Consider the following 13,516-nt stretch of genomic DNA (forward strand, 5'->3'; position numbering starts at 1 on the left):
GTACAAACAAACACACACTAATTGAGTGACCGCCCACCGTTACGTAAGAACACAAACACCCTAGGATATTTGCTGCTTACATTAATGCTCAGCAGCAGGTAGAGAATACTAATGAGTTCAGTGCTTCAGCTCATGCTTTGGCTTTTGATTGTTTATTGCACAGTATCAAAGCAAATCTCTTGTGTTGCTGAATCGGGTCCACTTGATTTATGTTTATTCAGAGGGGCACATATTGACGAATGAGAGCTTTTGAGGTGACCACTGCTGTGCAATGACCTTGTTTATGTTGTTCTGATGGCACGCTGAAATGTTGGACCACGAAGGAAGTGCTAGGAACAGACCAATGATAACCAGATTAATTCATAATTAATTCTATTTTTGATTAATTTACCATGCTTTGCTGTAGCTGTAGTTTGATCCACACAACTAAAATTATACTACAGCGTATTGTGGTGAGATGAGGCAGGGCATATGAAGGTGCTGATTGGACAGGTCTTAGCTAAGATGTCACTCTTTTGCTGGATCCACACAAAATGTTGACATATGGGTGTTTAGATTTACTGATTATTGTTGCTTTAAAGGCGACAAAAAAGTGGGTAGGGATCAGGTGTCAGGAAAAAAAACTGAAAAGAACTTATTTTGTCCTGATTATTGATTCAGGCGCAGTATGAAACGCAAGGCCACCTTCACCTGTCCCTTTAATGGAAGCTGCACCATCACCAAGGACAACAGGCGCCACTGCCAGGCCTGTCGCCTCAAACGCTGCGTGGACATTGGCATGATGAAAGAGTTTAAGTATGGCAGCTGACCTACTAGTCTTAAACATTAAAATCCAGTTTATCATTAAAGAAATTCTCATAGCACAACAACCAAAAGACCAATCCACCAACAAGGGGAATATTGGCCACACCAGTGTTGGGCTAGTACCGTATCTGCGTGTTGTTTAGTTACACAAGTTGTGCAATTAGCCTCAGATATTAGAATAACAGTTTTTTTTTGTCGTCCCACTTTGGCGGCTAAATATAATCATGTAATTCATGGACTTGGGTCAAGAGTCTCTAGGTCTTTGCCCCCATTAGTATGTTTACACATTCTGTTTAAACTGCTGAGAGCTCCCCACATTGTATGTCGTAAGTATACAGCATCTGAAACACCTGCTGCTACATACAATCCTGCCAGGCTTCAACTCTACACACAGACCTGTTTATTTTCATGGTCTGTGAATAGAAGAAACCAGATTTGTTGTTTTCATGAAGTATCCTGATATTGTCCACAGGCCACTTTAATGCAAAGACTTCTCACGTCCAGTGGGATGTTTTTCTGAATGTAGCATATTGTCAGATCCATTCTCTCTCTCTCTCTCTCTCTCTGTGAGCTAATTCAGTGGCTAGAACAACAAGGAGTGAACAGAACAAAGACAATGTGTTCATTTGTTCTCTCCAGCAGGAGTGTTTATGTAGAGACCCACTCCCATGCTTTCAGTGAACAACAATAATTCCCCACCTCTAGAAAACACTATATTGACAAAGCTGTCATCACTATGTAGAGGTCCATACATTTTATTTTCCATTTTTCTCTCTTTTTGTCTTTTTTATTTGATACATCTCTAAATATTGCAATTCTTACACACTCCTTATTCCTCTTTATGATCCACTCAGTTATTCTGACGGACGAAGAAGTGCAGAGGAAGAAGGACCTCATTCAGAGGAGAAAAGATGAGGAGGCACAGCGTGAAGCAGAGAGAGAGGCGCGGCGACCCCGGCTCACCGAGGAGCAAAGTCAAGTCATATCAACACTGGTGGAGGCGCACCACAAAACATATGATGACTCCTACTCTGACTTCTGCCGCTTTAGGGTTTGTAATTGGAAAAAAGGACAAGACAAATATTTAACAACATTGCTGTACTCCTATCCAGAAAAACAATATTGACAGTACAACAGTGCACAACCTCTTACTACTGTTCAACTGCTGTTCCATTGCAAATGCTATAATAATGATCACTGTAAAGTTTTATGTACACACAGACACATATTTATCCATCTGTGTACATTAATACACAGTCACATATTCAGCATATATTTGTATTCTTTGAAGTAAATATAGTGTAATTTATCCATCTGTGTACATTAATACACAGATGGATAAGTAAGTAGTAAATATAGTGTAAGGCAATGACATATAATGTTGTTTTTAGTTGACAAATATATATAAAAAAATCATCATTTCATTTTGTTAGGAATAAGTGACCTCCTGTTTTGTTGGCATAATGGTAATTAGTGAACTTTTCTCCGTCTAGCCTCCTGTGCGTGAGGGTCCAGTGACACGCAGCGCCAGCAGAGCCGCCTCTCTTCACTCGCTGTCTGATGCCTCTTCTGACTCATTCAGCCATTCTCCTGGTAAGAAAACAAACTTCTCTCCGTAGTGTGACGAGCACCTCTTCTAAACCTAAGGGAAAACGATGACTTATCAGTAACATGATAACACTGTTTTGTCCTTTCAGATCAGGAGTTAATATTTGACTCGTTACAGTTATGAGTTCTACATGGGTTTCCTGTTGTTTTATATAATCTGTTATGCTGCTTAACTGATAATCCTGGAGAAATCCTACCAGCACCCTGTACCTTCCACACACCTGACTCTTACTGGTAAACACAAGTTAAGTGGTGCATTTTAATAGGATAAAAACAGCAAGGATCAGAAGGTTGCTTGTTAACATGTACTTTACAGAAAAGGCTAAAAACAACATCATCCAACTCTGAATCCTCCACACTGTTCCACAGATGTCATTCAGATGTAGTCCCACTTTTACTGACCATAGAGCTGAGAAAATCGAAATCTCCTTTTTCTTAGTAATATGTCATGATAACTGCTATTTCAAAATTTATTTGTTTTGGATTTGATACCATTTATTTTTGCTCACGAGGGCCTTTACTAATTGTCCTTTCAAACACCGTTCACTTTTCCACCTTTCTTATTTGTTTTGGATTTGATACCATTTATCTGTGCTGACAGTTGTACTTCCTCTCCTCTCTCCTCCGCTTACTGCAGAGTCAGTGGACACCAAAGTGAACTTCAACAACCTACTCATGATGTATCAGGAGCAGGGCAGCAGCCCGGATTCCAGCGAGGAAGAAGGCAACGGCCTCTCTATGCTGCCACACCTGGCTGATCTGGTGTCCTACAGCATCCAGAAAGTGATTGGATTTGCCAAAATGATTCCTGGATTCAGGTGTGTTTACACACACATATGTGCATGTGTGTCCGAAAACTTTCCAGTCCCACTTTCAGCATTAGTGCGTTACAACTTTTTTCGAAATAACCAGGATGGCATTAAAACAAGTCTATGCAAAAGTGAAGCATCATTTTAAAAAAAAATCTTCTTTGCAGTTGTAGTATTTACCTTTGCTAAGAGTTGCCCCTGCTTATGTAATCAGATGGACAAAATAATGTTTTGCCCAGATGTTGCTTTATCAACAGAAGCATCAGTGTGTGCATGTTTTGTATTTACATGTCTTATAGTGACCCTTTACCTAAAGACTTTGTACACCCACTTGTTTTTTGATTAGTTGATACTGAGTCACAGTGATGACTGCGGTCTAAAGGCTAGCTGACACATTGCGGAAAGGCTTTTATGTTGTGCTCTTCCTTCACTGGACATAGTTATACATTTGCCACTGTCCTGTTGTCAAGGTGAAGTTTAGACTTTTAAGTATGCTAGTAGGTGAATGGCTAATCTTTTGAGAAAGACAATCCTCGTGTACTGATCGGTCCAGAGATAGGGATAGGGACAAGGCAATAACCCGGGAATACATTAGGATAATAAAACGGTCTGCAGCATGTTGTTTGTCATACTTTAAGCTGATTTGCAATGCATGGCTAAATAGCTGTTTACTCTGTAGCCTCACCACATAAGACTGTTGCCTTCCAGTGTGTTTGTCTCTCAGGGTGTGATGACGGAGACAAAACCCTGTGTCTAAGAGGTCGAATAAAACGAGTTAAGGCCTGTATTTCCTGAAAGTTGTCATTCTCACATGCAGTGATTGATGGACATGTTTGGATTACCAGTGGAATGTTCATCCACTTACGGTCTGTTCCTTAAGCCATGAAAAACACCCGGGACCTCCCCCGGAGGTCTGCCTTCTGTAGCGTATGTCTCCTGCTGTCACAGTGGCAGTACATCAACAACACATAGAACTATTTTTACCAGAAGCTGTAAATCGGTTTACTTTTAACTCACATGTCTCGGACAATGACTGACCTCGAACCTACAGCCAGTAAAACATTGATAAACAGGGTGGTACACATGATTTCTACCACTGATAAACTAACACGACTACTCAGTCACTTGTTTACTTGCTTATGCGTTAGCATTGTCTGTTGTTGGACACGATCCAAATGAAATGATCAACATTTGGAGAGCAGTTTCTTTTGACGCTCTGCCCTCTGTGCCATATTTATTTACTTCTGTTTGCAGAGAGTTAACTGCAGAAGACCAGATCGCCCTGCTCAAGTCCAGCGCCATTGAGGTGATCATGCTGCGCTCAAACCAGAGTTTCAACCTGGAGGACATGTCTTGGAGCTGCGGTGCACCTGACTTTAAATACCAGATCAGTGACGTCACCAAAGGTTGGTCTCAATGCTGCCACCTGTACACTCTGTGTGTGTGTGTGTGTTATGGAGACAAGCGTGTGTTGGTGACAGTGGCAAAATGTTTGGTTTTCCAAAAATAAATGAAGAAGTAGTTTGGTTACACATTAACGTGTCTTATCAGAGCCTGAGGCAAATACTGCAGTATTATGTATCATCGACAAGATCATTAGTGTGGGAGCACAGACATGGATACTGACAGTGATGTATGTTCAGCCCTTTAGTCAAACAGTGTAATGCAAGTTGCTCTTTTAAACCAAAGTGCTACGTGTCCACAGAAGTCACTGTGGGAGTGGCCTTTCATTTGCTTTATAAACAAGACCCCGTCTTTCACTGATCAACCCAAGAATGTCACCCCTGACTTCCCCACCACACAAAACAACCACTGTCTGTGGAAAAAAAGGACAAGAAGCTCTGTTGCTGTCTCCTGAAGTATGTGAGCAATACTGGAGCCCTGCTTCAAATGCAGTGAGAAGGCATTTGTAACCACACATTTTACAATACAATATACAGTATATTTACAATATTACAAAACAAAAAGAATTCTTCATGAAAAAAAATATTTTATTTAAAATTCAAAACAACTACTGTAGACATTTCCACTGAGAATACAAGTTGCAAACTATTGGCACATAATATTCATGGTGTTTTTTTAGATACAAATGCAGCTGAGAATGGACAAAGATAATCAAAGCCTTTTGTCCATCTTGGATGAGTAGAAGCCCAGAATGTTGAGTTGCTTGTGCAACATTTTCATGAAATGCCAATTATCTTGTGAAGTACACCACAGAATAGTGAGACACAATCCAGTGTTGCCTGAAAGGACTTTGATAACTTGTTTTTTTATAACTAATCAGACATTGATGTAGACAATTTTATATTATAAAAATGTACGTGACCATTCAAAGGGAGTCTGGATGTACAGTAGGTAATAACACAGGCTTCCCATTGGCCTAAATGTAGTTTTCCTTTGAATTGGGCTAAAGACACTGCAGTCTTTTCTTGCTTCACTGACAAATGCAGTCAGTGCTTTTTGTTTATAAATTGTTGTCCAAACTTAGAGGTAGAAAAACACAAACACAAGGTGGGGGGTAGAGCCCCTTAAGGGGGACACGGCTATTGCAAGCGCAACGAAGCAAATTATTCTGAGAATTTATTTTTGAGCATAAAATCATGTTGTTAAAAATTACAGAATCCATTCCCCATTTGCCTAGATTCTCCTGTTTTTAGTTGTAGCTCTATGCCTCAACACTAAAGCATCACGCAAAATGTGAAAATCGGCAGCATGTGGAAGAAAATCTCTTCAGAGAAAATTCCAGGGGCCTTAATGAAACATTAATAACTCCCCTCCCAGGAGACCTTCTTGTGCAGAAGAGTATGGAGGTGGTTGTACTGATCCTGACTGATGTTGTTTCTCCTGCAGCTGGTCACACCCTGGATCTCTTAGAGCCACTCGTGAAGTTCCAGGTAGGGCTGAAGAAGCTCAACCTGCACGAGGAGGAACACGTGCTGCTGATGGCCATCTGTTTGCTTTCTCCAGGTACTTCAGATTGTGTAAATGTGTAGGAAAGAGCATGTCAAAGGTCACCGTTAATAGTGTATGACTGATCATGTGAGCATGTGTTTTTCCCCCAGTGAAGTGAACACTCACACTGGAATATATAGTAGTGGCAAATGATCGAGTACAAGGTTTTCCACAGATCACTTATTTCATTATTGATTTCTCACGTTGCTTTCTATACTGTGCATATATTGGACATGTGTTAAACACAGATGCACGTAAGCAGGCATACACGTTTAACTTGGAATATATTTGTATTCCTATATGCATATACCCAGCTCATTAGGAATATATAAATCTACTCTTGCTGATCAATAATTAGCTTTAAGCCTCAACAGAATTATGTCAATCCAGTACAACACCGTAGTCTGAATATCTATTTGTCATGAGTATTTCACTAATTAATTATAATAATTTGTCATGAGTATTTCACTAATTAATTTTTTATACTGAATTTTACCAAGTATCAGATTTTAATCTTTGTTCTACATTGTGTTTTAAAACTCTGTTTTCAGACAGATTTTAATTTTAAAGTCTTAAGACCACATTAGAAATAATGCTCGTTTTCTTTCCTGGTAATTTGTTGGTCATAACCCTGTGCAGGTATGCTTCAGGCTGTAGGCCGTACACCATGTGGATCAAAAATCACCTTTGACCTTAGAATCACCTTTGACCTATTTCTAAAAAAGACAGTGGTGCTGTGATGCTTTCCAGGCAGAAAAGCGCTCCTGGTTGTATATGTGCAGTATTTAATCATCAATGGACTAATGTTCCTCTGTTCATTCTCTGTATTAATGCTGCTGTGTTTGTGCATGACACATGACATGTCATCACTTTTGCCTGAGCAGATCAGTAAGCAGAACCATGAAAAAAGCTACAGTGTTTTCAACAAGTTGATACCTTGGAAAGTTAATACCTGGAAGCCAACTTAATAAATAAAAATTTTTTATTTTCCCTGAAAAAAAGTTTGGGTTTGAATTCCTCGACTGGACTGTAATGTGGGGTCGAGTAGAAAGAGCACAGCAGATTTTCTGGCTCTATTCTGTTCGGAGTTTGCTGAACAGAAGGTGCCAATTATCTCCCTGATAGTGTTTCTCTTTTTGTCTGAAACCTGTTATTATTGCAATAACACTATTATAATTAATGTCCACTGGTATAAAGGCGCTGTCAGTCAGACAAATAAAGCTGTAACACCTCCTGTAGGCACACAAAAAACTAGGCTCCCCCTGAAATTCACTGTGTAAACCAAACCGTGGTTATTGTTACACAATTTCACAATATGTAACTTTGAGTTATGCCATTTTTATTAGTATTCACTGCTATGGATTATTCTCATTTAATGATTAGTCATGATTAAATACAAACGATCATGATTAATCATGGTAAAACCAATTGTAATACAGTTTGAATTGGAAGTATCGAAAGATGTCAATGAAAATATCTATTTATTTTGTTACAGTGTGAAATTAATTAGAGCTAACTAACGCCTTCATCGTTACCTTCATTAACCACCATTAGATTCACAGGGTTTTGACTTCTTCTGTTGTAGACCGTCCAGGCGTGCAGGATCATGCACGAGTCGAAGCCCTTCAAGACCGTCTTTCAGAGACCCTGCAGGCCTACATTCGCTTTCACCACCCAGGAGGCCGGCTGCTCTACGCCAAGATGATCCAGAAACTGGCCGACCTGCGCAGCCTCAACGAGGAGCACTCCAAACAGTACCGCTCGCTCTCCTTCCGGCCGGAGCACAGCATGCAGCTCACACCACTGGTGCTGGAGGTGTTCGGCAGCGAAGTTTCTTAGAGGCCTCGTGGAAACTGCAGGGAGGAAGCTGCAGACGAGGCCCCTGGGAGAAGAAGATGAAGGGAGGGTGTAGAGAAAGTGCCGATTGGTCTGAATTGAGGCGTTCGGGAGAAGAGACGGTTTGTGTGTGTGTGTGTGTGTGTGTGTGTGTGTCTGTCAGTTTCACGTGTGTCATGTGTGGAGAGGTCCAGTTTGGAGAAAAGACCGTGTTTTATGGTGAGCGTGCAGGTGTCGTGAGACGGGGTGAACAGGGGACCTTCGGCTAACTGAAAAGGAAACTTCACATACACAGTATTTTTTTTCTCTGTATTTAAATCAACCAACAGCTGTTTGGAACACCAGGAACTTTTCATGTGTGGATGTCGCACATGCCAACACAACCGACACACTCAGTTATTCATCTAGCTATTCAGTTGAGCTACCTCTTGGTTTTACTGGGGTTGTTTTCTATCTGCGTCACTTTTGTGATACAGTCACTTTTACACAATGCAATTTAGATACAGTACGAACGACATTTCTGTTTTATTGCAACACCAGTGCCTGCACATTACTTCTGGAACATTTTTGGATGTTTCAGTATCTCTTTTTTTTCCCTTTCCGCTTTCTCTCAAAAGCAGCATATATATAAACAGGACTCTGCATTACAATTCAGACAAATGCCTTTTACCTTTCACCAAAGGTATGGATAACTACTTTCTCATACAACTTCCAGTACCTTTAAAATAACAGGAACAAGACGGTTGGTGGTGGGTTGTTTCACATGTGAAGCCTCTTGACATGCCTGCAGGTTTCTTTTGACTTAACCTGCAACTAATGAAGGAAAATGTCATTATGTAGTGTTTACACTACAGAGAATCTAATCTGTAATCTAGTCTAAGATATAGGGAGTTTGGGATTGAGGGTGAGAATTAGCCACTAAATGCTTTTTTTCCACTGCTACCTGCCAATCAAAGTGAGCCTGCGCTCAGGCTTCTGTCTGTCCTTTTGAAAATAAGGTTTCATGCTATTCTGTCGTTTAATCGTCTTTCCTGTAAATACTACACCTCGACCACATGTATCCTAAGCACTGTCTTTATCATCCTTTTGCTCGAGTTTATCTATCGATGTATGCTAATCTATATGATCACAGATTTTTTAAAAGGGCTAAAATGCCAAAATTGAACTGGAACAGTTATTTTGAAGGCCAAAGCAAGAGGCCGCTGTTTGCTACCAACCGTACACCGCTGCAGACGTTAACAGGAATCAGCACAGATTTAACTTCATTGGTGTGGGTTTTTGTTTTATCTTTTAAAAAAAAAAACAATTCCATGAATTGTTCCACCTCAGTACACACGGAGCTCAGTGGGCGGAGAGCATGAGACGCTGCTGCTTCAGACCTCCACAGATATCGCACATCCCTTTCATTTCTGACTGGGAAGTGGATTTTCTAGAATGTCTAGGGTCCTGGTTGTTTGGTGCTCTGCACCTCTACACCCAGGCCCTCCAGTTTGATGATGTTATGCTGCGCAGCCCTCTAGTGGCTGCATTGTGTAAATACCAAGTATAAATATATCAATAGTATATATACTGTATGTGATGTGTTCATGGCTGTACATAGGGCTACATGGGTATGTCAACGGGCAAAACTTTTAAAAGACATATGCAAATACAATAGTGATTTTTCGTTTTGGATGCATTATCTCGTGAATGATGTGCGTACTTTGCGCGTTTGACTCAGATTTTGATTGGTGCAGCGGCGGACTGATGCATTTGACTAATTTCTAAGGGTTTTCTTGTCAGAAAAAAGGACAAACGTACCATGCTGCTCTCTTATCTAAGCCATATAGATCACCCAGCTAGTTATACACCTGATGTATTAGTATGTCAAAGAGATGACTCCAGAGCCTTACATACCCTCATGATATTCTCTTTCCAACTGGTATGCTTTTTATAACTACGGCTAATGAACGATAAGCTTGTGTATGATATCGACTCATATGCCTTCTCTCTGCTGTCGGTCGTCTTTGTCTTACGCCTCGTCAGGTAGCATCTAATGGCTTATACCAAACTGCCAGGAAATGTAAATCATTGTTGTTTGTCCTGGTCCTGGGATTTTTTTGTCAAGTTAACAAAATTATGTTATGTGGAAAAAAAAGTTTCCCAAAAAATGGGTAATGTCAATCTGCCATCTGCTGGTGGGTTGTTTTGCAAGAAGCTTGTTGGCCTGAGAAGACACAGCAACAGTCTTAATCTTATTGTTGTTTGCTTGCTGTGTAAAAAAGAAAAAGAAAAAAAAAGGTTCCTCTGACTGGCCGCGTGGGCTTCCATTGTCAGCAGTAGAGCTTCCTTCATCTCCAGGGTTGAGCTGTGATCAGACAGACAGAGAGAGAGAGAGAGAGAGAGAAAGAGAGAGAGAGACTGAGGGTGAAAGTGTGTTTTTTGTTGTTGATCTCAGTAACTGTCCAGTCTACACCTCCACGGTGGTCACTGTGACTTCGTCCAACTTTTCACACTGCTTCACTGTGATGCTCAACATGCTGACGGTTTACATTGGACACATATAGTCTACAGAGTAAAACTGTTTTTTTGTGGGGTTTTATTTTTTGGGTGAGGGGACGGAGGTCATTTTTAGGCAGTACCACTCATGTTGTGTTGTGTGTGATGAGGGCTATGATGTGCTTGGTTACTGAACACTGACCTTTGGAAGGTTTGAGAAGTCTCCATTTCCACTTCATAGAATTCGTTTTATCCTGATGGTGGAGTGTTGTGTTGTGATGTTTGTTTGAAGAGGGTGGGAGTGTTGACGAACATGTAAGTGCCACGCGGACAGTTCCCGCCACATCAGAACAGATTCAACAAAGCGTTTTGTATTTGAGACAGGGTTTTAAAACCAAAAAGGAAGTGTCTTTGAATGCACCGTGCAGCCACTGTTAGCAAATGCAAAGTTTGACGACAGGAAGATGGACACAGTTTTGTTGTTTTCCCTTTTTCTTCTAATTATGTTTAATAAGTTGAACCCCCTCACTGTAAATATGGTTCTTTCTTAGACTTTCCTCTTTGGTTTTTCCTGCGCGGCCCGCAGAATTCATATTACCAAACCTTTAAAACGTGTTTTTTATAAAATAGCAATGCATAGAAATTACATATTAGTGGGAACATATACACTACGAAACACACTTCCTTTTTTGATGGTTTCAACATAACAAGAGTAACATCTCCTGCAATATATAACTAACGGTACAGTATCACCAGCAAGCTTTACTCTTAATCTCACTGCTCGTGTCAGTTGACTTCTTAAATTTTTCATTATATTTTTGTTCTATACCGTTTCTATTACAAACCTGTCTGTAAAACATGCTTATTTTGTGTCATTTATAGGAACCAGTTGCCAGTCTCACATGAAAAACTTATATTTTATTATTATCATTATTATTGTTGTTATTTTCTTCCTTTCATTAGGACAGAGATTGCAATGAATTCAACTTAATGTAGTTCTTAAGCAGCAGGAGTGGATGTAAACCATAATCTACCTAAAAAAAACCTACCTCTCTTAGCTCAAATGTTTTTTGTTTGTTTTTTGTTGTTGTTTTTTTTTTTCATTTAGCATTTGCCTCTGTTTTAACTTTTGTAAAATTTGTATTCATGTTGGTATTTATTACTGTCTAATGAGTCGTACTTCAGTGATTACCTCAAGGCATATCTCACAGATTTGGGAGAGTCCAGCTAATGAAGTCATTCTTCTTCTTCTTTGCTTTCTTTTTATTATCTGTATAGAATTTCCTGCTCAGATTAACATTGCCTTTTTATAATGCACAAAGAAAAGTACCAGGAGTGTGTGTCGATCCAGTGCCTGTAGTTTGACCAACAGGGCTCGGACTGGCTAGGATGAGGCTGCATTCACTCCAGAAGTGATGTCCTCTCTGCGTTTTTTTGTCCTTTTGTCTTTGTCCTTAGGACATGCGTGTTCTCCAGGGACACCAGATGCTATTAATCTTGTTGCTTTCTCCTCTTATGCAGCCACAGTATCTCCACAGAGTTCCGCTCCTCTCTGTGTCCTTGCCGTTAAAGATAAGCTGAATGTCTTCATTATTCTCTGAGAGTGAACTGATCAGAGGAGTTTTTCTGGGGTGAATGCAGTTGGCTAGAAGGAACATCCTGAAATGACTCTATGGCAGTAAGAGAGAGAAGAGGAGATGTGTCTGTGACTCTACCACGTTCTAAATTCTCTACGTCTCTTTCTGTCTTAAAGTCTGTCTCGTAGGCCGTACATGAGAAGTGGACAATTTTCTTTTGTCCGACTGTGAACTCTGATGTTGTTAGGCTTTACTTGTTCGTGACACTTATTTTATTGAGCTGCATCATAATGTACAAATTCCACAAAAGGAGTCTGTGAGTTCCTCGGGACAGTGGCGGCGTTTACCGTCTTTATGAATCAAATGAGAAGTAGCAGAATTTCTTCACTTTCTTCCCATTCAACTTCCCTGACTTCACTTTCAGAAACTTAAAATTCTCCGTCCGTTTCCTGTGGACGGTTTGTGGTCTGCTGGCTCACCTTCATTGTTCCCTGCCGTTGTTAGGGCGAAGCAAAGGGAAGAGAAAAAAGAAGGTTGTAATCCTCAATATCCATGCAATGCTGCTTTTATCTCAAACATCACCAAGTCGTCTGTGTGTAAGTGTATGTATGTGACATTGACGTGATGAGGGAATCATCCAAAGTGCCGCCTCACCACAGCGTGGCGAGCCTCATTCAAAGGTCGTGTCTTTTGAACCTTATTAAAGCTTAGTGATGCTTTTCTGGGAAAATATAAATTCCATTATGATCCAAGTATATTTACGGAACTACTTGCTTTGGTGAATTGCGTTTATTATGTCTGTTTGTTTTTTTTTATTTCTTTTAGTTTTTTGTCTTTTTTTTCCCTTTGTATCCTTGTCAAACTGCTTCAGGTAAACACTGAAAGAAATTAGAGTTTTTATCGATCAGTGAATTTAACTATGTGGATTTAGTCCCATTGACAGCCCCCGACCCCCGAGCTGTGTGCCATAAAATGAGCCCTTCAATGCAGGGGGAGAGTGTTAATGAAGCTGGTCCTGAGAGGACCGTCAGCTTCATCAAAGTAGGAAGGTTGTCCACTTGTGAGATTGGCTCCTGTCCTCGTGCTGTGTCAGACACGTGTACTGATCTGTATTTTTAGAGGAAGAAAAACACAATTTGAATTTGGCACATTGTCCTAACCCTGCATTGTGAATCCAAATCATGCCACGTTCAAAGTAAAATGCCTAAACCAACAAACGCACTTAATGAAATGTTTGCGACCGATGCAAACTCCCCTAATCGAGCCATAAGCTGCCTGTTTAGGTCAGTGTCATATGGATGTAATTATATTTAAAAAAGAAAATCGAGGCACCTAAAGTTTAATGTATTTGCAAATTTCCTTTACACAAAAATCAGCTTTTTTTCTATATAAATTGATGTTTATGTATTGTTATTTTTGTCAGATGTTTTGAAAATTAAACAGTTGTACATA

At 40.1% G+C, this 13,516-nt stretch overlaps 1 protein-coding gene across 1 annotated transcript in view; it reads left to right on the forward strand.

The window, feature by feature from the left end:
* LOC103386109 (vitamin D3 receptor B) overlaps nucleotides 1–13,516 on the forward strand; it is a 22,431-nt gene extending 8,915 nt beyond the window's left edge. Inside the window, exons 4-10 of the mRNA XM_008320228.3 lie at nucleotides 661–791; nucleotides 1,659–1,855; nucleotides 2,298–2,397; nucleotides 3,050–3,230; nucleotides 4,476–4,627; nucleotides 6,072–6,188; nucleotides 7,759–13,516. Coding sequence (XP_008318450.1) covers nucleotides 661–791; nucleotides 1,659–1,855; nucleotides 2,298–2,397; nucleotides 3,050–3,230; nucleotides 4,476–4,627; nucleotides 6,072–6,188; nucleotides 7,759–8,012 — 1,132 coding nt within the window. The 3' untranslated portion in view covers nucleotides 8,013–13,516. The remainder of the gene's footprint in view (nucleotides 1–660; nucleotides 792–1,658; nucleotides 1,856–2,297; nucleotides 2,398–3,049; nucleotides 3,231–4,475; nucleotides 4,628–6,071; nucleotides 6,189–7,758) is intronic.

Source organism: Cynoglossus semilaevis, chromosome 11, assembly GCF_000523025.1.
Source record: "Cynoglossus semilaevis isolate Cse_v1.0 chromosome 11, Cse_v1.0, whole genome shotgun sequence".
Lineage (NCBI taxonomy): Eukaryota > Metazoa > Chordata > Actinopteri > Pleuronectiformes > Cynoglossidae > Cynoglossus > Cynoglossus semilaevis.